Here is a 23,666-nt window from a genome sequence, read left to right as displayed (position 1 = left end):
TGGCAAATGGAGTTTAATGTAGAGAAGTGTGAGGTGATTCACTTTGGAAGGAATAACAGGAATGCGGAATATTTGGCTAATGGTAAAGTTCTTGAAAGTGTGGATGAGCAGAGGGATCTAGGTGTCCATGTACATAGATCCCTGAAAGTTGCCACCCAGGTTGATAGGGTTGTGAAGAAGGCCTATGGAGTGTTGGCCTTTATTGGTAGAGGGATTGAGTTCCGGAGTCGGGAGGTCATGTTGCAGCTGTACAGAACTCTGGTACGGCCGCATTTGGAGTATTGCGTACAGTTCTGGTCACCACATTATAGGAAGGACGTGGAGGCTTTGGAGCGGGTGCAGAGGAGATTTACCAGGATGTTGCCTGGTATGGAGGGAAAATCTTATGAGGAAAGGCTGATGGACTTGAGGTTGTTTTCGTTGGAGAGAAGAAGGTTAAGAGGAGACTTAATAGAGGCATACAAAATGATCAGGGGGTTGGATAGGGTGGACAGTGAGAGCCTTCTCCCGCGGATGGATATGGCTGGCACGAGGGGACATAACTTTAAACTGAGGGGTACAGTAGTGAACTCGCCAACATTGAGGGCATTTAAAAGTTTATTGGATAAACATATGGATGATAATGGCATAGTGTAGGTTAGATGGCTTTTGTTTCGGTGCAACATCGTGGGCCGAAGGGCCTGTACTGCGCTGTATTGTTCTATGTTCTATGTTCATTATTTTGAAACGCCAGAGGAGGCTTGGACCTTTATTGAGATGGAAAAACTGGACTCGAACTGAGGAGATGTGGTTGTACAGGGGGTTGTAAATATGGGTAAAGTATATTGCATGGGTGGGATGATGGATGGGGATGTGGGTAGAGTCCTGGATAAAATTCTTAAAATTTCCTTGTTTCTTTTCTGCAGCCAAGATGATGATGATGGGGAATGTGGGCGTCGGTGCTGGAGGGATGTGAGACTCGGGGATGAGGGAACTGGGATAATGGCCGCAACAGGAGCTGCGCCATAGGGGGCGAAGCTGGCTCAGGAAAGCGCGGGCTTTTTCCCGCGCCAAAAAGGGGGGGGGGGGATGGAGGAAGGTAAGGAGGAGGAGAGACTCCCACACGGGGAGATCAACGGGAAGGCGAGGGAAGCCGGGGTCAGCAGGAGTCAGCTGACTCATAGAAGTAATAAAGTAATATGGGGGGAGCAAAAGAGCTAGATGCGGATCTAGCGGGGGGGGGGGGGGGGGGGGGGGGAGTTTAGGGTTGCTGCTGCACTGACCGAGGGGGGAACTGAAAATGGAAGAGGTGGTCGGGGCGGGGGTCCCCTGGCCTAAGATAGGAGATGGCTAGTCGGGGGGGGGGGGGGGGAGAAGGGGGGTAGGGAACCCCCCAATCCGGCTGATTACGTGGAATGTGAGAGGCCTAAATGGGCCGGTTAAGAGGGCCCGAGTGTTCGCGCACCTAAAGGGACTGAAGGCAGATGTGGTCATGCTTCAGGAGACACATCTGAAGGTGGCAGATCAGGTCAGGTTAAGGAAGGGATGGGTGGGACAGGTGTTCCATTCGGTGCTGGATGCGAAGAATAGAGGGGTGGCAATACTGGTGGGAAAAGGGGTGTCGTTTGTGGCCAAGAACATAGTAGCAGACAAGGGAGGTCGATACGTGATGGTGAGTGATAGGTTGCAGGGGACAGAGGTGGTACTGGTGAATGTATATGCCCCAAACTGGGACGATGCTGGATTCATGAAACGGATGTTGGGGCGTATTCCGGACTTGGAGGTAGGGAGTTTAATAATGGATGGGGATTTTAACACGGTGCTGGACCCAGCATTAGATCGTTCCAGATCTAGGACGGGGAAGGGGCCGGCTGCGGCCAAGGCGCTTAGGGGGTTTATGGATCAGATGGGGGGAGTAGATCCGTGGAGATTTGCCAGGCCTTTGGCCAAAGAATTTTCTTTTTTCTCCCACGTTCATAAGGCCTACTCCCGGATAGTTGTTTTTGTTCTGGGCAGGGCATTGATCCCGAAAGTGGAAGGAACGGTGTATTCGGCCATAGCCATTTCAGACCATGCCCCGCACTGGGTGGAGCTGGAGTTGGGGGAGGAGAGGGACCAACGCCCATTGTGGAGGGTGGATGTGGGACTGCTGGCAGACGAGGAGGTGTGTGGGAGGGTGCGGGGGTGTATTGAAAGGTATCTGGAGGCTAACGACAACGGGGAGGTGCAGGTGGGAGTAGTATGGGAGGCGCTGAAGGTGGTGGTCAGGGGAGAGTTTATCTCCATCAGGGCTCACAGGGTGAAGAGAGAGGGTAGGGAATGGGAGAGGTTAGTGGGGGAGATTTTAAGGGTGGACAGGAGTTATGCAGAGGCTCCGGATGAGGGACTGCTTAGGGAGAGACGAAGTCTCCAGACGGAGTTCGACCTGTTGACTACAGGGAAGGCAGAGGCGCAGTGGAGGAAGGTACAGGGGGCGATATACGAATATGGGGAGAAGGCGAGTCGGATGCTGGCACACCAGCTCCCTAAGAGGATGGCAGCGAGGGAAATAGGTGGAGTCCAAGATGGCAGGGGAACTACGGTGCGGAATGCGGAGAAAGTGAATGAGGCTTTTAAGGCCTTTTATGAGGAACTGTATAGGTCCCAGCCCCCAGAGGGAAAAGAGGGGATGCGGCGATTCTTGGATCAGTTGAGGTTCCCAAGGGTGGAGGTACAGGAGGTGGCTGGTTTGGGGGCACCAATCAGGGTGGAGGAGCTGGTTAAAGGACTGGGGAGTATGCAGGCAGGGAAGGCCCCGGGGCCGGACTGGTTCCCGGTGGAGTTCTACAGGAAATATGTAGACCTGTTAGCCCGTTGCTGGTAAGGACCTTCAATGAATCAAGGGAGGGGGAGACCCTGCCCCCGACAATGTCGGAGGCGACGATCTATTTGATCTTGAAGCGGGATAAGGACCTACTGCAATATGGGTCATATAGACCGATCTCGCTCCTTAATGTAGACACTAACTTGCTGGCAAAATGTTGGCCATGAGGATTGAGGACTGTGTCCCGGGGGTGATTCATGACGACCAGACGGGATTCGTAAAGGGTAGGCAGTTAAATACTAATGTGCGAAGGCTCCTAAATGTGATAATGACACCATCGGTGGAGGGAGAAGCGGAGATAGTGACAGCCATGGACGCGGAGAAGGCCTTCGATCGGGTAGAGTGGGAGTATCTCTGGGAAGTGTTGAGGAGGTTTGGGTTCGGGGGAGGGTTTATCAGTTGGGTTAAGCTCCTGTATAAAGCCCCGGTGGCGAGTGTGGTCACGAACCGGCAGAGGTCGGAGTATTTCCGGCTGTATCGAGGGACGAGGCAGGGGTGCCCCCTGTCCCCTCTGCTGTTCGCATTAGCAATTGAACCTTTGGCCATGGCGTTAAGGGAGTCGGGGAAATGGAAGGGGGTGGTTCGAAGGGGAGAGGAACATCGAGTGTCGCTGTACGTAGACGACCTGTTGCTGTATGTGACGGATCCAGTGGAGGGGATGGTTGAGGTTATGCAGATCCTACAGGAGTTTGGAGATTTTTTGGGCTATAAGCTCAATGTGGGAAAGAGTGAGCTTTTTGTGATCCATCCGGGGGATCAGGGAAGAGGGATAGACGACCTACCGTTGAGGAGGGCGGAAAGGAGCTTTCGATACTTGGGGATTCAGGTAGCTTGGAGCTGGGGGGCACTGCACAAACTTAATTTGTCGCGGTCGGTGGAACAGATGGAGGAGGATTTTAAAAGGGGGACATGTTGTCACTCTTGCTGGCGGGTAAGGTACAGTCGGTTAAAATGGTGGTCCTCCCGAGATTTCTTTTTGTATTCCAATGCCTCCCAATTGTGATCACTAAGGCCTTTTTTAAGAGGGTCAGCAGGAGCATTATGGGATTTGTGTGGGCAAGCAAGACCCCGAGGGTAAGGAGGGGGTTCTTGGATCGTAGCAGAGACAGAGGAGGGTTGGCGTTGCCGAATTTGGAGGGTTAATATTGGGCAGCCAACGTGGCAATGATCCGTAAGTGGGTGATGGAGGGAGAGGGGGCGGCGTGGAAGAGGTTGGAGATGGCGTCCTGCAAAGGAACAAGCCTGGGGGCGCTGGTGACGGCACCGCTGCCGTTCTCGCCGAGAAGGTATACCATGAGCCCGGTGGTGGCGGCAACATTAAGGATCTGGGGGCAGTGGAGACGGCATAGGGGTGCGACGGGAGCCACGGTGTGGTCCCCGATTAGAGACAACCATCGGTTTGTCCCAGGAAGGATGGACGGGGGATTTCAGAGCTGGCATCGGGTAGGGATTAGACGAATGCGAGACCTGTTCATTGACGGGACGTTTGCGAGTTTAGGGGCGCTGGAGGAGAAGTTTGGGCTACCCCCGGGAAATGCTTTCAGATACATGCAGGTGAGGGCGTTTGTGAGGCGACAGGTGAGGGAATTCCCGTTGCTCCCGGCACAGGAGATTCAAGACAGGGTGATCTCGGGTGTATGGGTCGGAGAGGGCAAGGTGTCGGCGATATACCAGGAGATGAAAGAAGAGGGGGAGGCGTTGGTAGAGGAGCTGAAGGGTAAATGGGAGGAGGAGCTGGGGGAGGAGATTGAGGAGGGGCTATGGGCTGATGCCCTAAGTTGGGTTAATTGCTCTTCTTCGTGTGCCAGGTGTAGCCTGATACAATTTAAGGTGGTTCATAGAGCGCATATGACGAGGCTGAGTAGGTTCTTTGGGGTAGAGGACAGATGTGGGAGGTGCTCAGGAAGTCCGGCAAACCATGTCCATATGTTTTGGTCATGCCCGGCACTGGAGGGGTTCTGGAGGGGAGTGGCCCGGGTCAAGCCAAGCTGGGGGCTAGCACTATTTGGAGTAGTGGACGAGCCGGGAGTGCAGGAGGCGAAAGAGGCCGGCATTCTGGCCTTTGCGTCCCTAGTAGCCCGGCGAAGGATCTTGCTAATGTGGAAGGAGGCGAAGCCCCCCAGCGTGGAGGCCTGGATAAATGATATGGCTGGGGTTATTAAGTTGGAAAGGATAAAGTTCGCCTTGAGAGGGTCTGCACAGGGGTTCTACAGGCGTTGGCAACCGTTCCTAGACCATCTCGCGGAATGTTAAAGGAAGGTCGGACAGCAGCAACAGCAACCCAGGGGTGGGGGGGGGGGGGACACAGCGGTTGGGGGGAGGGGGGGGGGGGGGGGGAAGTTTCTCTGGGGGGCATTTGAGCAAGAAAATACATGGTAGGATCCGGAAACTGACATGTACGGGAAGAATCCACTGTACAAAGTTTTGTATCTTATTGACTTGGCGTGTTCATGTCTTGCCACGCGAGTTTGTTTTTCTTTTTTGTTCCGGGGGGGGGGGGGGGGCTTCTGTTTGTAAGGTAGAAAATATTGTTATTGAAAAATTCTTAATACAAACATATTTAAAAAAAAGAACATGCACAATTTGGGATAAAAACAGAAAATGTTAGAAAAACTCAGCAGGTCTGGCAGTATCTGAGGAGTGAGAAACAGAATTAATGTTTAACGTCCATATGATACTTCTTCAAAGCTCTGAAGAGTCATACAGACTTGATACATTGACTCTGTGCCAGGGGTCAAAATAGTTTTCTTTCCCCCTCAAGGGCTACGTTTTGGTTTTCAAGGGTTCTGTTTTCATTTCTACTACCTCCTATATTTGGTGATGCCGTCACATAGTAACATTACCTTCTGTTTTTGTGTTGAGATACATACGGTAGCACAAATACCAAGTATACGGTACTACATCTTTTCACTTGGACATCTAATAAACAAGATGCTTTGGTTACTTTATTATAAATAAATATCTCGTTCTTAGTTTCCGAAGTAAAAATTGGGATAAGGGTTTCACATAATTAGTCTCACATCCGCTCTCCCTTTTGAAAAGTAATTGCAAGCATTAACATGCTCTAGCGTTCTTTGGTTTTATTTTGTCAATTTAAAGTTTCTTTCCTCTGAATACTTCTTTTTAAAGTGAGTGCTGACGAACAGGTCGGGATACTGATTCCAACAGTCCAACCCGTTCAACACAGTTAATACACAAAAATTAATTCTGCAGCATCAAGCTAACCATCTGAGGACAAACGGTTTAATTCATATAGACTTCTCTTTTCAGTGAGTTTTTTTCCCCCAAGTCAATGTGCCTCCTCACATCATCATTCATGCCTTAATGAGGCATCGATTGGAACCCTTTAGCACAGAAGCACCCTAATTACATTAAGGACACATATCACTTTATAGAGGTGGTTACCTCACTAACCGTGCTGTGCCCCACACCCACCTCATCCCATACTTTTTACAATGAACATTGAAAGTCTGTACACAAATGCAGAAACAAGGCAAAGGCTGTCCAAAATATGTTTAATACATTTCCCCAACCTGACAGACCAGATGAAGCTATAATCTGGTTACTATATTTAGGTTTAACAAAATTAACTTTGAATTCAGCAATAAATTTTACCATCAAATCAAAGGCACAGCTTGGTTAAGAAATTTTCCCCAGCCTCTGCAAACATATGTGGCAGAGTGGGAAGTGGTTGAAAAATGTTTTGCAAAGATGTCCTAGGCTCTCAATATGTTGCAAAAGATATTTGGACTCATCGAGAAGCATAATTATAATAATTCATCAATGTCCTGAATAATCATCACTCCTTCATTAAACTTAAGCTTCAAATTCCTAAGTGTGCACATCACCAACAATCAGACCTGGTCCACCCACGTCAACGCTACAACCAAGGAAGCACAAAAGCATCTATACATCCTCAGGAAACTAAGGGAATTCGGCATGTCCACATTGACTCTTACCAATTTTTGCAGATGCACCATAGAAAGCATCCTATCTGGCTACATCACAGCCTGGTATGGCAACTGCTTGACCAAAGATCATAGGAAACTACAGAGAGTCGTGAACACAGCCCAGTCCATCACGCGAAACCGTCTCCCATCCATTGACTGTCTACACCTCCCACTGCCTTGGAAAAGCGGATAGCATAATCAAAGACCCCTCCCACTCGGGTTATTCTCTCGTCCAACCTCTTCCATCGGGCAGGACATACAAAAGTCTGAGAACACGCAAAAACAAATTCAAAAACAGTTTCTTCCCCACTGTTACCAGACTCCTGAATGACTCCCCTACTGAGTTGTACTACACTCCATATGCTTCACCCAATGCCCATGTCTTTGTATTTACATTGTGTATGTATATCCTATGTTTTTTCATGTATGGAACAATCTGTCTGGACTGTACGCAGAACAATACTTTTCACTGTACTTTGGCACAAGTGACAATAAATCAAATCCAATCCAATTGATAGCTAATGGCAGCAACATTATAATCAAATAACTGCTCCAGATCTTCCTATCAGGTTCCAATCCTCCCACTCTTGCTGCTCCTCTAACCATAGGCTGTCTCTTGAGGTAGAGCAAGAGCAGGAGAGAGGGAACCAGTGACTGGAGGTGTTGGAGCAGCATGGGAGAGACAGAATCTGAGATTGAGAAGCAGCTCTTCACAGATTCTGTCTCTTCTACATATGCAGGCAACTTTTCTCTCATTTGCCATCTGGTCAATGGGTTTTCGTGGGCTTTTTAGCGGATTGTGAATTTGCCTGCTGCCTCCAAATACTTTGACCTCTCTTCTGTACTATCTACAACATGCACTGTGGCCTCCTCAGCAGCACCTCCTGAACTAGCGACTTCCACCATCTAGAGGGATAACAGAAGCAGGTGCATGAGGGCACACTCTATGTCACACATCACCTTGACTTGAACATACATTTCTCTCGTTCATCATCACTAGGTCAAAATCCTGTAACTTTGTAGGAGCCCTTTATCCACAAAACTAAGCTCATGGGCAACTAGAGCACGAATTGTTAGCGATACTGACATCCCGAAAATACATTCTTAAAAATGCTTCTAAAGGTTGTGAAGCACTTTAGTGATAAAGTTTGTCCTGGTTTGAATTCCAGTTTTTCTCATGACTTGAAATAACCTTCCATGAATACTGCCCATCAACCAAAGTATCACTGATGATACAAGTTGAGACATCTGAAACCCAGGTTTGGGACACAGACAAGCTGCAGGAATTCACACCTGCAAATGAGCCATTCAAGGCGATTAAAGTAACAATGGGACCATCAGGTCCATCGCATCATCTTCCAGACTAGGCGGCACCGAGCTCCTGCTCGGAGCCTTCCCAGGATTGGCCCACTGAGTGCCCACCCCAAAAGTGATGCGGCAGCCCCTGATTGGATGTGACCAATCACAGGGTGGAGCCCTGAGGAATTGATTGACAGTGACCCAGAAACTGCCCACAAAAGAGGCAGGGAAAACTCAAGCCAGTTAAAAGATAACACAGCCATAATTTCTGTCTCTTTTGGGACCGGCCTGTGCCCACTCCAATCGCAGCATAACAATCAGCCAAGTTCAAGACGGCGATCGCTACCTGTGAGGGACAAGCCACAGCCGAGACTAACCTGACGATTTCCAGCTGACACACGTGGGGACTCAGATAAAGGCCTTATCTACCTGCACAGAGCCGGTCATCCAGAGGTTAAGTAAAGGTAATCTTAGTTGATAAGTGTAGTTTAATACGTAGCCGCGTGTATCATTGCACAGAGAGATAAGTCTTGTGTTTAATAATAAACTGTCTTTTGAACTAACATACTGGTTGTGTGGTCATTTGGTCAATACAACAAACGTACTCGCGGCTTGTGGTTCACTAATAAAGTAGCACAACAGAAAAAAAGTAAAATTGTCCTTTCTCTAAATATACCCCAACCAATACTACTTTTTGATCAGTTGCCAAAGACAATGTTATAGCAAAGATCCATTGTCTTACATTAGAAATTGAAGTGAAAATGCAGGCTAGATACATAATTTGCATGATTGGTTTTGTCCTCCGAGTTTTATTCTCCCAACGACAGGAGAACTCTACATCCAACAAGACTTCCAAAGTGAGGGGCATCAAATCTGTACCATGTCCAAAGCTTGGAGCAAACAATTAAACCATAAAAGAACTTCCAAAAAGTAATATCTACTTCAGCAGCAAATCATTTACGAAACATATATATGCCAACTGAAAGAAAAACAGACTATTGGATTAATTAAGTGACATTTTAATTAATGTAGAATCCACAAAAACATTTATACAAAGCGTTGGAAATAGGGGTTAGGATTTGCAAATTCTTCGCATGGCATTTTGAATCTGCCTTTAAAATACACAAAATTGTTACAAAAACAGCCAAATTATTACGGCTTGTAGCTTTGGTGAAAACTTTCTTAACACAAGTGTTGTAACCTGCCTACTTACCATTGGCTGGGGACTAATGGCTATCCCACAATCCTGTGGGAGTACGAGCTTCCCAAATGAGGGGGCGGAGAAACCACTAGTAAACTCCTAGTATAAATAAAGCTGGCCAGTTCAGGAACCAGCAGGAAGGAGTATGTAGCAAGGGAAGTTACCGCTACTGTTATGTATATATGTTATAGTAAATAAATGTTATTACTTTGTATCCTTAAAACTCGTGCTGGATTCTTCGTGGCCCTTACAAAACTGGCGACGAAGGTTAAAGTGAATAGCTGTTTACACTGCTGAAGCCACCTCCCTGGATTTTTGTTGGATACAGGTTGGAAGTTGTTTTCTATTATACCATGCCTCTGTACGGACGTTTGGATGTTTTTGATGCTGCGCTGGAAAGCTGGAACCAGTACACACAACGGATGCGTTACTATTTCCGGGCAAACAATATCACCGAAAACGAGCGCCAGGTGGTCATATTGCTCACCGCCTGCGGCCCGCATACGTTTGGGGTGATTAGGAGCCTTACGTACCCAGCTGCGCCGGACACCAAAACGTTTGATGAACTTGTAAAGATAGTGGGGCAACATTTTAACCCAACCCCGTCCACGATAGTCCAGCGATACCGGTTTAATACCGCTGAGAGGACCCCTGGAGAATTCCTTACCGATTTTCTATCCAGGCTACGCAGGATTGCAGAGTACTGTGACTATGGTGAGACCTTGTCGGAAATGTTACGCGACCGTTTGGTTTGCGGTATTAACAATGCGGCCACCCAGAGAAAGTTGTTAGTGGAGCCAACATTGACTTTTCAACAGGCCATTCAAATAGTATTGTCCCGAGAGAGCGCAGAGCGAGGAGTACAGGAGCTACAGGGAATGGAAGTGCATGCCTTGGGGCGCAACCCCTTCTGTCTGAAAACGTCCCCCCGCACTCCTGCGGTACCTTGGGCGAGGCAACGTCCGGACCGACGCCAGTGGCCGTCGGACATTACTCCCCGAAGGGAGCCTTCTCCAGAGCCAATGGATGAGGAGCCATGTCCGTGTCAGACTCGCGGACGGCGGTCCTGGGGGCGCCAGAGGCGCCGTCGTTCCGACCGAAACTGGGACCAGCCCAGGGGCCGTAACTGGGACCAGCCCAGAGGCCGTACCTTCCATGTGGATGAAGCTGCGGTGACTACTCCTGAGGACGTGGAGACGGAGGACGACTGCCTGCAGCTGCATTGTGTGGCAGCTCCCCGTGTGGCCCCCATTAAGGTGACAGTACGGGTCAATGGCCACCCGCTTGAGATGGAGTTGGATACTGGCGCAGCGGTCTCCGTGATCGCCCAGAGGACATTCGACCGCATCAAGCAGGGTATACAGACCCTTAATTTAACCGACTCACAGGCCAGGTTGGCCACCTACACGGGGGAACCACTGGACATTGCAGGAACTACAATGACCCCTGTTGTCTATGGACGCCAGGAGGGGCGTTTCCCACTTATCGTGGTGCGCGGCCATGGTCCCAGCCTGTTGGGTCAGGACTGGTTGCGCCATTTGCGGTTGCAATGGCAGCACATCCTCCAAACAGTTTCTGAAGGGTTGACTGAGGACGATACCCAGATGTATTCTAGCCTGGTTTGGGGAAAATAAAAGGGGCCGTAGCCCGTATCCAAGTTGAACCAGGAGCCACGCCGCGCTATTTCCAGGCGCGCCCAGTGCCTTACGCCTTGCTCGAGAAGGTAGAAGGGGAGCTCACTCGTTTGGAGAGTTTGGGTATTTTCAGGCCCGTCCGTTTTGCTGACTGGGCAGCACCAATTGTACCTGTAATGAAGCCAGATGCCACAGTTCGCTTGTGTGGCGACTATAAACTTACAGTGAATACGGTTTCCCGACTCGACCGATATCCAATGCCTCGCATAGAGGATCTCTACGCGAAACTTGCAGGTGGACTCTTGTTCACAAAATTAGATATGAGTCACGCCTACCTACAGTTGGAGCTGGACCCTGCCTCCCGACCATATGCAACGATTAATACACACCGGGGCCTGTATGAATATACACGGTTGCCCTTTGGAGTATCCTTTGCCTGCGCAATTTCTCAACGTGTTATGGAGGGCATTTTGAGAGGTTTACCACGTGTGGCTGTCTACCTAGATGACGTTTTGATTACAGAGATGTCGGAGCAGGAACATTTGAAAAATCTGGAGGCTGTCCTTAGACGCCTTTCGGAGGCTGGAGTCCGTTTACGTCGCACCAAGTGCGTATTTCAGGCAAAGGAAGTAGTCTATCTAGGTTATTGGGTGGACCGCGAAGGTCTGCACCCTGTCGTAGAGAAGGTGCGTGCAATTCAACATGCCCCCGCCCTGACTGACACTTCGCAGCTTCGTTCTTTTCTCGGTCTCGTAAGCTATTACGGGAAGTTCCTCCCCAATCTGGCAACTACGCTGGCCCCTTTGCACCTTCTGCTAAAGAGAAATCACACCTGGGTTTGGGGTCAGCCGCAAGAAACCGCTTTCCGGCGGGTAAAGCAACAATTGCCGTCGTCTGGGTTACTAACCCACAATGATCCTGGAAAGCCTTTGCTCGTCACATGTGATGCATCCCCGTAAGGTATTGGGGCCGTCCTGTCCCACAAGATGGAGAACGGGGCCGAATGACCGATAGCTTTCGCCTCCCGCACATTGACTGCAGCGGAGAAAAAGTACGCGCAGATCGAGAAGGAGGGCCTGGCAGTGGTTTTTGCGGTGAAACGCTTCCACCAGTACGTGTACGGCCGCCATTTCACTATCGTGACTGATCATAAGCCCCTGCTGGGACTTTTCAGAGAGGATAAGCCAATACCGCCCATTGCTTCTGCACGGATCCAGTGCTGGGCTTTGTTGCTTGCTGCATACGAGTATTCTCTGGAGCACAAACCAGGTACGCAGATAGCAAATGCCGACACACTGAGCCGATTGCCTTTATCGACCGGCCCCATGTCGACCCCCACGACCGGTGAGGTGGTTGCAACCCTAAATTTTGTGGACACCTTGCCTGTCACGGCATCACAGATCCGTGAGTGGACCCAGACGGAGCCAGTCCTGTCAAAGGTTCGACACATAGTCCTGTATGGTGGGCAGCATAGACAGCTCCCAGGCGAGTTGCGGGCATTTTCCTCCAAGCTGTCAGAATTCAGCATAGAAGACGGCATCTGCTTGTCGGGGACGCGTGTGATTGTCCTGGAAAAAGGCCAGGAGCTGATACTAACAGACTTGCACAATGGGCATCCAGGCGTGACCAAAATGAAAATGTTGGCCCGGAGTTATGTCTGGTGGCCAGGCCTCGACACCGACATTGAGAAGGTGGCCCAAAACTGCTCCATTTGCCAGGAGCATCAGAAGCTTCCGCCGGCCGCGCCCCTACACCACTGGGAATGGCCAGGGCGGCCTTGGGCACGCTTGCATGCAGATTTCGTAGGCCCTTTTCAAGGATCCATGTTCCTTCTACTAATTGACACCCAGTCCAAATGGCTAGAGGTGCATGAGATGCAGGGGACAACGTCCTGCGCAACAATTGAAAAGATGCGTTTATCGTTTAGTACGCATGGCCTCCCCGAGGTGCTGGTCACGGATAACGGCACTCCATTCACAAGTGAGGAGTTTGCGAGGTTCACTAAGATGAACGGCATCCGCCATATCTGCACTGCCCCTTACCACCCGGCTTCAAATGGGTTGGCAGAGCGCGCAGTGCAGACATTCAAGAGGCCTAAAGGAGCAGTCTTCCGGATCAATGGACACGAGACTGGCTCGCTTTTTGTTTACGTACAGGACCACCCCCCATGCAGTGACTGGGGTAGCTCCCGCAGAACTCCTAATGGGCCGGAGACTTCGCACCCGCCTTAGTATGGTTTTCCCGGACATTGGCGCAAAAGTACGCTGCACACAAGAACGGCAGGGACAGGGATTTTCTCGGCATCGGCCGATTCGGCAGTTTGCGCCCGGTGACCCAGTGTTCGTTCGGAATTTTGCTGGTGGTGCCCAATGGGTTCCTGGTGTAATCTTTTGCCAAACGGGCCCTATATCTTACCAAGTGCAAGCCCAGGGTCGTCTCCAGCGAAAACATGTAGACCACGTTCGGTCCAGAAGACCATCCCCTCAAAAGATTCCCCGCCCCCGGAGCTCATTTCAACAGCCGCAGAGACCAGAGACAAGGGAAGGTAGTCCTCACAATCTTCCACTGGTGCCTCACTCAAAGCCTGCGCAGGTCGTTATGGGACCGAATGGAGATAGAGACGCTGACATGACGGAGGCAGCAGACTCTGACTCCGAGATGGAGACACAGGATGCATCAGAGGGGGAATCCTCGGGTCCACGGGCCATGGATGTACAACCGTTGCAACGTTGATCACGGAAGCGCCGGTCTCCGTCTCGTTACACGCCGCCTGATCCAGCGCCGCGTGCAAATGGTGTCCGGCCTGCGGCCAAACGAGTCCGACGCCCTCCTTCGCCAGGGTCTTCGGTGGATTCCTTGGACTTTGGGGGGGGAGGGATGTTATAACCTGCCTACTTACCATTGGCTGGGGACTAATGACTATCCCACAATCCTGTGGGAATATGAACTTCCCCAATGAGGGGGGCGGAGAAACCACTAGCAAACTCCTAGTATAAATAAAGCTGGCCAGTTCAGGAACCAGCAGGAAGGAGTATGTAGCAAGGGAAGTTACTGCTACTGTTATGTATATATGTTATAGTAAATAAATGTTATTACTTTGTATCCTTAAAACTCGTGCTGGATTCTTCGTGGCCCTTACAAAAACAAGCTTCAACAAATCTTACCTCCAAAGCTTCAATAAATCTTACCTCCAGCAACCGCTTTTCCCAGTGATTCAGTTCTGTACCCATGCCCCCTTGATTTTCAAGTTCCATTCCTTCGAGGATTGGGCAGTTAAAGTGCTTCTGGGCTTCTTCCTGCCCAATGGAAAGTCAAATTTAATGGTTAGAGTAAAAATAGGTTCTCCAGTCAAATCACTTCATGTATTTTGTTATAACATACCATAATTAGCAGGGCGCCATTAGTCATCAAGTTGTCATTCTGCCTTCACTTAACTGTGTTCCATTTTAATTCTTTTGTCATGGCATGTCATCAATTTAAACAGCGCCCTCACTTTTACACCCAACATTTCAATTTGTTGTTTCTGTGAGAAAATTATTCAAAACCCTCTTCCACATCATTATTCAGAATCCTGGATACTCCATACGGTGAAGCAGTCATTTACATATTCATCCTCCAATCTATGTCTACAATGTTCATTGTATGGATTCCTATGCATGGAGAGAATCAAACTCAGGTTTGCTGAAGTGAGATTTTGACCATCCTGAATAGTGACAGGATTCTTACATTTTACATCTAGTTCTATTGTGACAAAGGCGCTACACAAATAATTTAGCCCACCTTTTCCACTTCAAAACACTGATGGGCATTTTGTCTTAATTCAGATTTTGAACATGTACAATTTTTCATTTATGAGCTTTAGTTTCTTTTCTAAATCTCTCATAAGATTTTCATATAGTCCCTGTTGCCATATTGTGATTTTATTTTCCATCCATCACAAGGTTCAAATATCTATCAATATATATTCAAAACTACAGATAATAATTCCAGCTGAAACCTAATAGACGACTCAAAGTCAACATATTTTCACTGATCTTGTATTTAACGTTGCTTTTTTAAAATAAAATCTCATTTCTGTTGATAAAAATAAAGTATTTGTCTTTTTATTTATTTTTTTAAAAAATGTGTTTATTCTCCTCCTTTTTCACATTTTATCCCAAATTTACCCCCAACAATCAGTAATGAATGCAATGTCAATCCCTACATCAATAACAACGATCCTATCCTTCCACCAAACCCCAAACATTAGCCCGCACGTTAACATAAACAAATGGCAAAAAGGAATCAGGAATCCCCCATAGTCACCATTAACACATACAGTCTCCCCCCCCCCCCTACTGTTCGATGATGTGGAGATGCCGGCGTTGGACTGGGGTGAGCATAGTAAGAAGTCTTACAACACGACAATCAGGAATATTCCCTTCCAGTCGGGGAACACTTCAGCAGTCAAGGGCATTCAGCCTCTGATCTCCAGGTAAGCGTTCTCCAAGACGGCCTTCAGGACGCACGACAATGCAGAATCACCGAGCAGAAACTTATAGCCAAGTTCTGCACACATACGGCCTCAACCGGGATTCATGACGCATTACAGTCACCCCCCACCATCTGGCCTGGGCTTGTGAAATCTTACCAACTGTCCTGGCTTGAGACAATTCACACCTTGTTAACCTGGGATACCCCTCTCTCTGGATCTGTAAAGACTTAATTACATGTAAATGCTTGCATTCAAAGCATCATCTTGCATCTTTGACTTTGTCCATATGTTTTTTCTGGAACCTACCTCTTTGTTCACCTGAGGAAGGAGCAGCACTCCGAAAGCTGGTGATTTGAAACAAACCTGTTGGACTTTAACCTGGTGTTGTAAGACTTTTTACTTATGTTTGATTTAATCCAGTTCTCTTTTAAAAAAAATATTTTTATTGAAGTATTTGTAAAATTTTATAACAATAACAGAAAAAGAACAGTAAATATTAAACATTAACAAGGTGAAAAGATAGATATTTCCCCAATCGGCTCTATCTTCACAGCCCACATGAAATAACATAACCCCCCCCCCCGGAAAGCTGCTACTGCCCAAATTTTAAATTTCCCCAAGAAAGTCGAGGAACGACTGCCACCTCCGGGAGAACCCTAGCGTTGATCCTCTTAAGGCAAACTTTATTTTCTCGAGGCTGAGAAACCCAGCCATGTCATTGACCCAAGTCTCTATACTCGGGGGTATCAAGTCCCTCCACATTAAAAGGATCCGTCTCCGGGCTACCAGGGAGGCAAAAGCCAGAACGTCGGCCTCTTTCACTCTCTGAACTCCCGGATCTTCTGACACTCGAAAGATCACCACCTCTGGACTCGGCACCACCTGCATACCTAGCACCTTGGACATTGCCTTGGAAAACCCCTGCCAGAACCCTCCAAGCTTCGGGCATGCCCAAAACATATGGACATGATTTGCTGGGCTTCCCGCACACCTCGCATATCTGTCTTTTACCCCGAAAAACTTGCTCATCCTCGCTGCCGTCATGTGTGCCCGGTGGACTACCATAAACTGGATTAAACTGAGCCTAGCACATGATGAGGAGGAATTGATCCTACTTAGGGCTTCCGCCCACAGACCCGGCTCTAGAAGTTCCTCCACCGGGGTTTCCTCCGCTTCCAGCAGTTCCTGGTAGATGTCCGACACCTTCCCCTCCCCCACCCAGGTACCGGACACTACTCTATCCTGTATCCCCCGTGGCAGCAGAAGCGGGAAGGCCACCACCTGTTTTCTCAGGAAGGCCCGCACTTGTAAATACCTAAAGCCATTCCCTGACAGCAGTTTAAACTTGTCCCCCAGCGCCTGAAGTCTGGGAAAGCTCCCATCTATAAACAGATCACCCATCCTTTTGATACCTGCCCTCTGCCAGCTCTGGAACCGCCTTCCAGCTTGCCCGGTAGAAAGCTGTGGTTATTACATATCGGGGCCCAGACCGACGCACCTTCCATCCTCTTGTGTCTCCTCCACTGCCCCCAGATCTTCAGTGCTGCCACCACCACCGGACTTGGGGAGTAATGGGCCGGCGGGAACGGCAGAGGTGCCGTTACCAGCGCTCCCAAACTGGTGCCTTTACATGACGCCGCCTCCAACCACTCCCATGCCGCCCCTCCCCCAATACCCACTTCTTAATCATGGCTATGTTGGCCGCCCAGTAGTAGTTGCAAATGCTCGGCAACGCCAGCCCACCCTCCTCCCGACTGCATTCCAGCAACACTCTCCTTACTCGCGGGGTCTTGTTCGCCCACACAAATCCCGAGATAATCTTATTCACCCGCTTGAAAAAGGCCTTAGGGATGAAGATGGGAAGGCACTGGAATACAAACAGAAATCTGCGGAGGACCGGCATTTTAACGGTCTGTACCCTCCCCGCCAGTGACAGCGGGAGCATGTCCCATCTTTTAAAGTCCCTTTCCATTTGTTCCACCAGCAGTGTCAAATTAAGCTTGTGCAACGAATCCCACTTCCGAGCCACCTGTATTCCCAGGTAGTGAAAGCTCTTCTCTACCCTCCTCAGCGGCAGCTCACTCAGTCTCTTCTCCTGCCCTTTAGCCCGGATCACAAACAACTCGCTCTTCCCCATGTTCAGTTTATACCCCGAAAACTGCCAAATTCCCTCAAGATCCGCATGACCTCCCCCATCCCCTCCAGTGGGTCCGAAATATAAAGGAGATCATCATCCGCGTAGAGCGAGACCCGGTGCGCCACCCCCCCCCCCCCCTCCCCAACACCAGCCCCTGCCAGTTCCTTGAAGCTCTCAATGCCATGGCCAGTGGCTCAATGGCTAGAGCAAATAATAATGGGGAGAGGGGTCACCCTTGCCTCGTCCCCCGGTGCAATTTAAAATACCCCGACCTGAGCCGGTTTGTACGTACGCTTGCCACAGGCGCCTGGTACAGCAATCGGACCCACCGAATAAAGTCCTCACCAAACCCAAATCTACCCAGCACCTCCCACAGGTACTCCCACTCCACACGATCAAAAGCTTTCTCTGCATCCATTGTTGCCACAACCTCTGCTTCCTCTCTTTCCGAGGACATAACAATATTTAAAAGCCTCCGCACATTGGCATTAAGTTGCCTGCCCTTAACAAATCCAGTCTGGTCTTCCCCTATCACCCCCGGGACACAATCCGGGCACACTGGGCGAAATAGCTGGCTTTTAAAGCAGACCAACGCAGGCCAGCAGCACGGTTCAATTCCCGTACCAGCCTCCCTGAATAAGCCGTAATATGGCGACTAGGGGATTTTCGCAGTAGCTTCATTTGAAGCCTACTTGTGACAATAAGCGATTTTCATTTCATTTCATCCTTGTGGCCAAGATCTTAGCCAATAGATTGGTATCCACATTTAGTAACGAGATTGGCCTGTATGACCCACACTGTTCAGGGTCCTTCTCCCGTTTTAAGAATGAGTGAGATCGAGGCCTGCGACATTGTAGGGGGGAGGATTCCCTTCTCTCTCGCCTCATTCAAGGTCCTCATCAGCAGTGGGCTCAATATCTCTGAAAATTTCTTTAAAAATTCCACCGGAAAGCCATCCGTCCCCGGAGCTTTGCCCGACTGCCTGCCCTCCAGCCCCTTAACGATTTCTTCTATCTCGATTGGGGCCCCCAGCCCCTCCACTAGGCCCTCCTCCACCCTCTGGAACCTCAACTGGTCAAGAAATTGCCTCATCTCTTCAGCTCCCGCCGGAAACTCCGACTCATATAATTTGCTATAGGATTCCTTAAAAACTTAATTCACCCCCTCCGGGTCTAAGACCAAGTTACCCTCCTTATTCGTTACTCCACCAATCTCCCTGGCCGCCTCTCTCTTCCTAAGCTGGTGCGCCAGCATCCTGCTCGCCTTCTCCCCATACACATAGACCGCCCCCTTAGCCTTCCTCAACTGTTCTACCGCTTTCCCTGTGGTCAACAATTCAAATTCCGTCTGTAGCTTGCGCCGCTCCCTCAGGAGTCCCGTGTCCGGGGCCTCCGCATACCTCCTATCCACCCGAAGTATCTCCTCCACCAGTCTCTCCCTCTCCACCCTTTCCCTCTTTTCTCTATGGTACCGGACAGATATTAGTTCCCCTCCAACAACTGCCTTCAGGGTTCCCAGACCGTCGCTGCCGATACCTCTCCCGTGTCGTTTGTTTTCAGGTAGTTCTGAATACTCTTATTTACCCGCCCGCAAACCATCTCATCCGCGAACAACCCCACATCCAGTCTCCACAGCAGATGCTGCCCTCTCTCCTCCCTAAGCCGCAAATCCACCCCGTGGGGGGCGGTCCGAGACTGTAATCGCCGAGTATTCCGTCCCCGCCACCTTCGGGATCAACGCCCTGCCCAGAACAAAAAAGTCAATACGGGAATAAACTTTGTGGACGTGGGAGAAAAAGGAAAACTCCTTTACCCTTGGCCATGTAAACCTCCATGGGTCTACGCACACCCCATCTGCTCCATAAAGCCCTTCAACTCCTTTGCCGCCGCCGGCCTCTTCCCTGTCCTGGATTTTGAGCAGTCCAGGTTCAATAACCGTCTTGAAGTCCCGTCCCCTCCCCATGATCAAGTTGTGTGACTCAAGGTCCGGGATTTTGCCTAACACGCGTCTCATAAAATCCACGTTGTCCCAGTTCGGGGCGTAGACATTCACGAGCAACACTCGGACCCCCTCCAACTTCCCACTCATCATTACATACCTTCCCCTTTTATCAGCCACAATTCTCCCAGCCTCAAATGCCACTCGCTTACTGATCAAAATTGCTACCCACCCTGTTCTTCGAGTCCAGCCCTGAGTGGAACACCTGACCAACCCAACCTTTCCTTAATCTCATCTGGTCTGTGACCTTTAGATGTGTCTCCTGCAGCATTGCCACGTCTGCCTTTAGTCCCTTTAAACGCACGAACATGCGTGCTCTCTTCACTGGCCCATTCAGACCTCTCACTTTCCACGTAATCAGCCTGGATGGGGGGCTACCGCTAACACCCCCCCACTCCCCGCCGACTAGCCATCACCCTTTTTAGGCCAGCCCCGAGCCCACGCCCCTCGCTACCCCGAGCACCCCTTTAAGAAGCAGTCGCCCCCAACCTGCCATTTATTCCCTGAAAAAAAATTCTCCCTTGCCAGCAAAACAGACCCCCCCCCCCCATAGCACCAGAAACCTAATCTCCCAAGTCAAACACCAACTCAACCCTAGTTCACCCCCCACTACGCTTCAAGAGTCAGCTGATCCATGTTGACCCCGATAACCCCCGCCCCTGGCGCCGATCGGACCCCTCTCCCCACATAGAAAAAAAACTATTTTCAGGATCACATTCCCCAGTAAGTAAACAACAGCTCTCAAGAAACATAACCATAAAGCAGAACAGACACATTCACTTAAAACAAAACCCAATCTCCCGAAGGACAATGCGAACTTCAGGGCCCCCCTCCCCCTCCCCCCCTGTATCAATTCCCTGCTAAACAAAGTGCCCTCCAACCATCCCTCAGCCCACTATCTTGCCCAAGACTAAACACAATCTTGTTTAAAACAGAACACAATACAAACCACCGCCACATCCCATCTTCGAAGCTTAAGTGCCTTTTAACTCGAGTCCAATTTCTTCTCTTTAATAAATGTCCAAACATCATCTGCCGATTCAAAATAGTAGTTTCGATCTTCATGCGTTACCCACAGCCTCGCTGGGTATAACACCCCAAACTTCACCCCCTTCTTAAAGAGGGTCGCCTTTGCCCGGTTGAACTCCGCACGTCTCTTTGCCAGCTCCGCTCTCAGGTCCTGATAGATGCGCACCTCACTGTTCTCCCACTTGCTGCTCCCTTCCTTCTTGACCCACCGCAAGACGCGCTCCTTATCTGAAAAACGGTGAAAATGAACCACCATGGCCCTCGGCGGGTCATTCGCCTTGAGCTTCCTTGCGAGGGCTCTGTGCGCTCCGTCCAGCTCCAGGGGTCGAGGGAAAGCCCCCGTTCCCATCAACGACTCCAGCATACCCGACACATATGCTCCCGCATCTGGTCCCTCAATACCTTCAGGAAGGCCAACGATTCTTAAATTCTACCTCCTGGACCTGCTCTCCAGCTTCTCCTGCATCTTCTTGTGGCGGTCATCTAGCACCTCCACCTTGTGCTCCAGTACAGTTATCTCGTCCTATTGGTTGGAGTTTTAACTCGATCTTCTGAATTGCTTTCCCCTGCGCCGCCTGAGGCGCGACCATTTGGTCGATCGATGCTTTCATCGGGTCAAGCGTATCCCTTTGTAGCTCGGCAAAGCAACTCTTGAAAAACTCCATCTGCTGCTCCTTCGGCCAGTGAGCCGCCGCTCCCTGGTCCTTGCCGTCTGCCATGCTTCGCCGCACTTCCAGCTCCACTCGCTTCCCTCTATCGGGACTAATTCATTTCACACGGCCACTTCTGGTCCAGCTATCCATACATCGGGGGGGGGAAATCCTCCTTACTATTGCTCACTCCACCGATTTATTTCATAAAGTCCACAAAAGTCCGGGAAAAAAGGTGCAAAAGTCCGTTTCAGGCGGGAGCTATCGAATGTGCGACCTACTCCTCCATGGCCGCCACCGGAAGTCCCCGATTTAATCCAATTCTCGAAAGTGCACAATGAATAACGCACATGAATTGTAAAACCCCTCCATCCTTCCCCTCAGTTCAGATTTGACCTTCACCAGAGTCAACAATTCCAGCAGATCCCCCTGCCACGCCAGGGCACAGGGTGGAGAGGTTGATCACCACCCTAACAGGATCCACCTTCGGGCGATCAACGAGGCCTTGGCACTGATCTTTCAGGAATCACTGGAGGCAGGAAGGGTCCCAGAGAACTGGAAAGTGGCTAATGTAACATCGCTTTTTAAGAAGGGAGGGAGACAGAAGACGGGAAATGATATGCCGGTTAGCCTGACTTTGGTCATTGGTAAGATTTTAGAGTCTGCTATTAATGACGAGATCGCAAAGTACTTGGAAGTGCATAGTAAAATAGGACTGAGTCAGCACGGCTTTGCCAAAGGGAGGTCATGTCTGATAAATTTGTTTGAGTTCTTTAAGGAGGTAACAAGGAAGTTAGATAAAGGAGAACCAGTGGATGTGATTTATTTAGATTTCCAGAAGGCCTTTGACAAGGTGCCGCATAGGAGACTGTTAAATAAGTTAAGAGCCCATGGTGTTAAGGGTAACATCCTGGCATGGATAGAGGATTGACTGACTGGCAGAAGGCAGAGAGTGGGGATAAAGAGGTCTTTTTCAGGATGGCAGCCGGTAACTAGGAACAGTCCTTTTTCAAAAAATATCCATTAGCCTGTCCTTTTCAAGTACATCCATGGCCTGAATTGTTTATTATTTTCTAACATTGAGCAACTGGCTCAGCTTAACAACTGCAAGTTGATGTATGTTACAGCAGCTATTCACTTGTCCCTTCCCTGGGATAAAGAATTAAAGATTATCAATTTGCGAATCAAGGAAAACCAAAAGCAACTGGGCTAAGAGGTATAAGAAATCCACAAAATCTAACATTCCTATCCCACCTGTAACATGGCTTTTAAAGATCTGTGCCTATAGATGTTTCTGTCCCTCCACTACATTGAGAACTAAAGTTGAACATATATTTTAGTCTATTTTTCCCTCCAAAATGTACTTCTTCACATTTATGTGTTAAACTACATTCATCACATTTAGGCTTATACTCAGAATTCAATATGCTCCTGCTGACTCCAACATTAGTTTTCACATATTGCTTTTCTCCTTAATTGGTATTATTTGACTCAAATTGAGAACAGATTAATTGAGAATGTCACAAGCTACATCTTATCAACATGAGCAGAGCTGTCAGCCTTTTCCAACAGAAATCAGTTTTCCAGATGCCAAAAATCAGTATTTTGGTAGTATCTTCATTTCAAAGAAAAAATGCCTACCAATCTGAAGTACACCTTTACGCCTTAATTTCACAAATCTAAAACACGAATGGAAAATGCAAATCTAACGCGGTTACATAGGTGTACATCAACATGGTGTTTTCAAATTAAGTTTCAAACCTTCAATAAATCTAATAATGAAAAATTCTATAATTCTGCTCGCACTGTGGTCTCCGATAGGACACTTTATTGAAAGTTTTTTTAAAAAGTGAAACACAAATATCTGTTGCATGGTGGCACAGTGGTTAGCACTGCTGCCTCATGGTACCGAGGTCCCGGGTTCAATCCCGGCCCCAGGTCACTTTTCCTGTGGAGTTTGCACATCCTCCCCGTGTTTGCGGGGGTCTCACCCCACAACGCAAAAGATGTGCACGTATGTGCATTGGCCACACTAAATTGCCCCTTAACTGGAAAAAAACAAAAATCGGGTACCCTAAATTTATTTTTCCAAAAGAAAAAAATACATCTATTGCAACCCCATTATCCATTATGAAAGTTTGAAAAAAATAATAGAAGTATTTTTGTTAATACTCACAACAACTCGTGGAGTTACAAGAAGGAGGACCTCATGATTAAGCTTCTTGTTCCCTCGTATGTCCCACAACCTGACTGCCTTGCGCGCAACTCTGTCACTCCACTGATATAATCCAAGTCTATTCAAATACAAATTAGTGAACTGTGATAGTAATATTATTCAAGACATTTGAAAAAAATCTAAACAATAGCCAATACAAATTAGAATTTACAACATCATGCAAATATTTTGGCTTTTGATTAAACAAACAAGGAAATAATGCTTAATCACAACTAC

At 48.9% G+C, this 23,666-nt stretch overlaps 1 protein-coding gene across 2 annotated transcripts in view; it reads right to left on the bottom strand.

Moving 5' to 3' along the window:
* Positions 1-23,666, bottom strand: part of lmln (leishmanolysin-like (metallopeptidase M8 family)) — a 166,089-nt gene that overhangs the window by 58,503 nt on the left and 83,920 nt on the right. For both annotated transcript variants that reach the window (XM_072473178.1, XM_072473179.1), the window contains exons 9-10: positions 23,391-23,508; positions 14,115-14,222 (exon numbers count right to left, since the gene is read on the bottom strand). In XM_072473178.1, coding sequence (XP_072329279.1) covers positions 14,115-14,222; positions 23,391-23,508 — 226 coding nt within the window. The remainder of the gene's footprint in view (positions 1-14,114; positions 14,223-23,390; positions 23,509-23,666) is intronic.

The sequence above is a fragment of the Scyliorhinus torazame genome, chromosome 2, assembly GCF_047496885.1.
Source record: "Scyliorhinus torazame isolate Kashiwa2021f chromosome 2, sScyTor2.1, whole genome shotgun sequence".
NCBI classification, from domain to species: domain Eukaryota; kingdom Metazoa; phylum Chordata; class Chondrichthyes; order Carcharhiniformes; family Scyliorhinidae; genus Scyliorhinus; species Scyliorhinus torazame.
The sequence above is the reverse complement of the archived record's forward strand: the minus strand, read 5'-3'. Positions and strand labels throughout refer to the sequence as shown.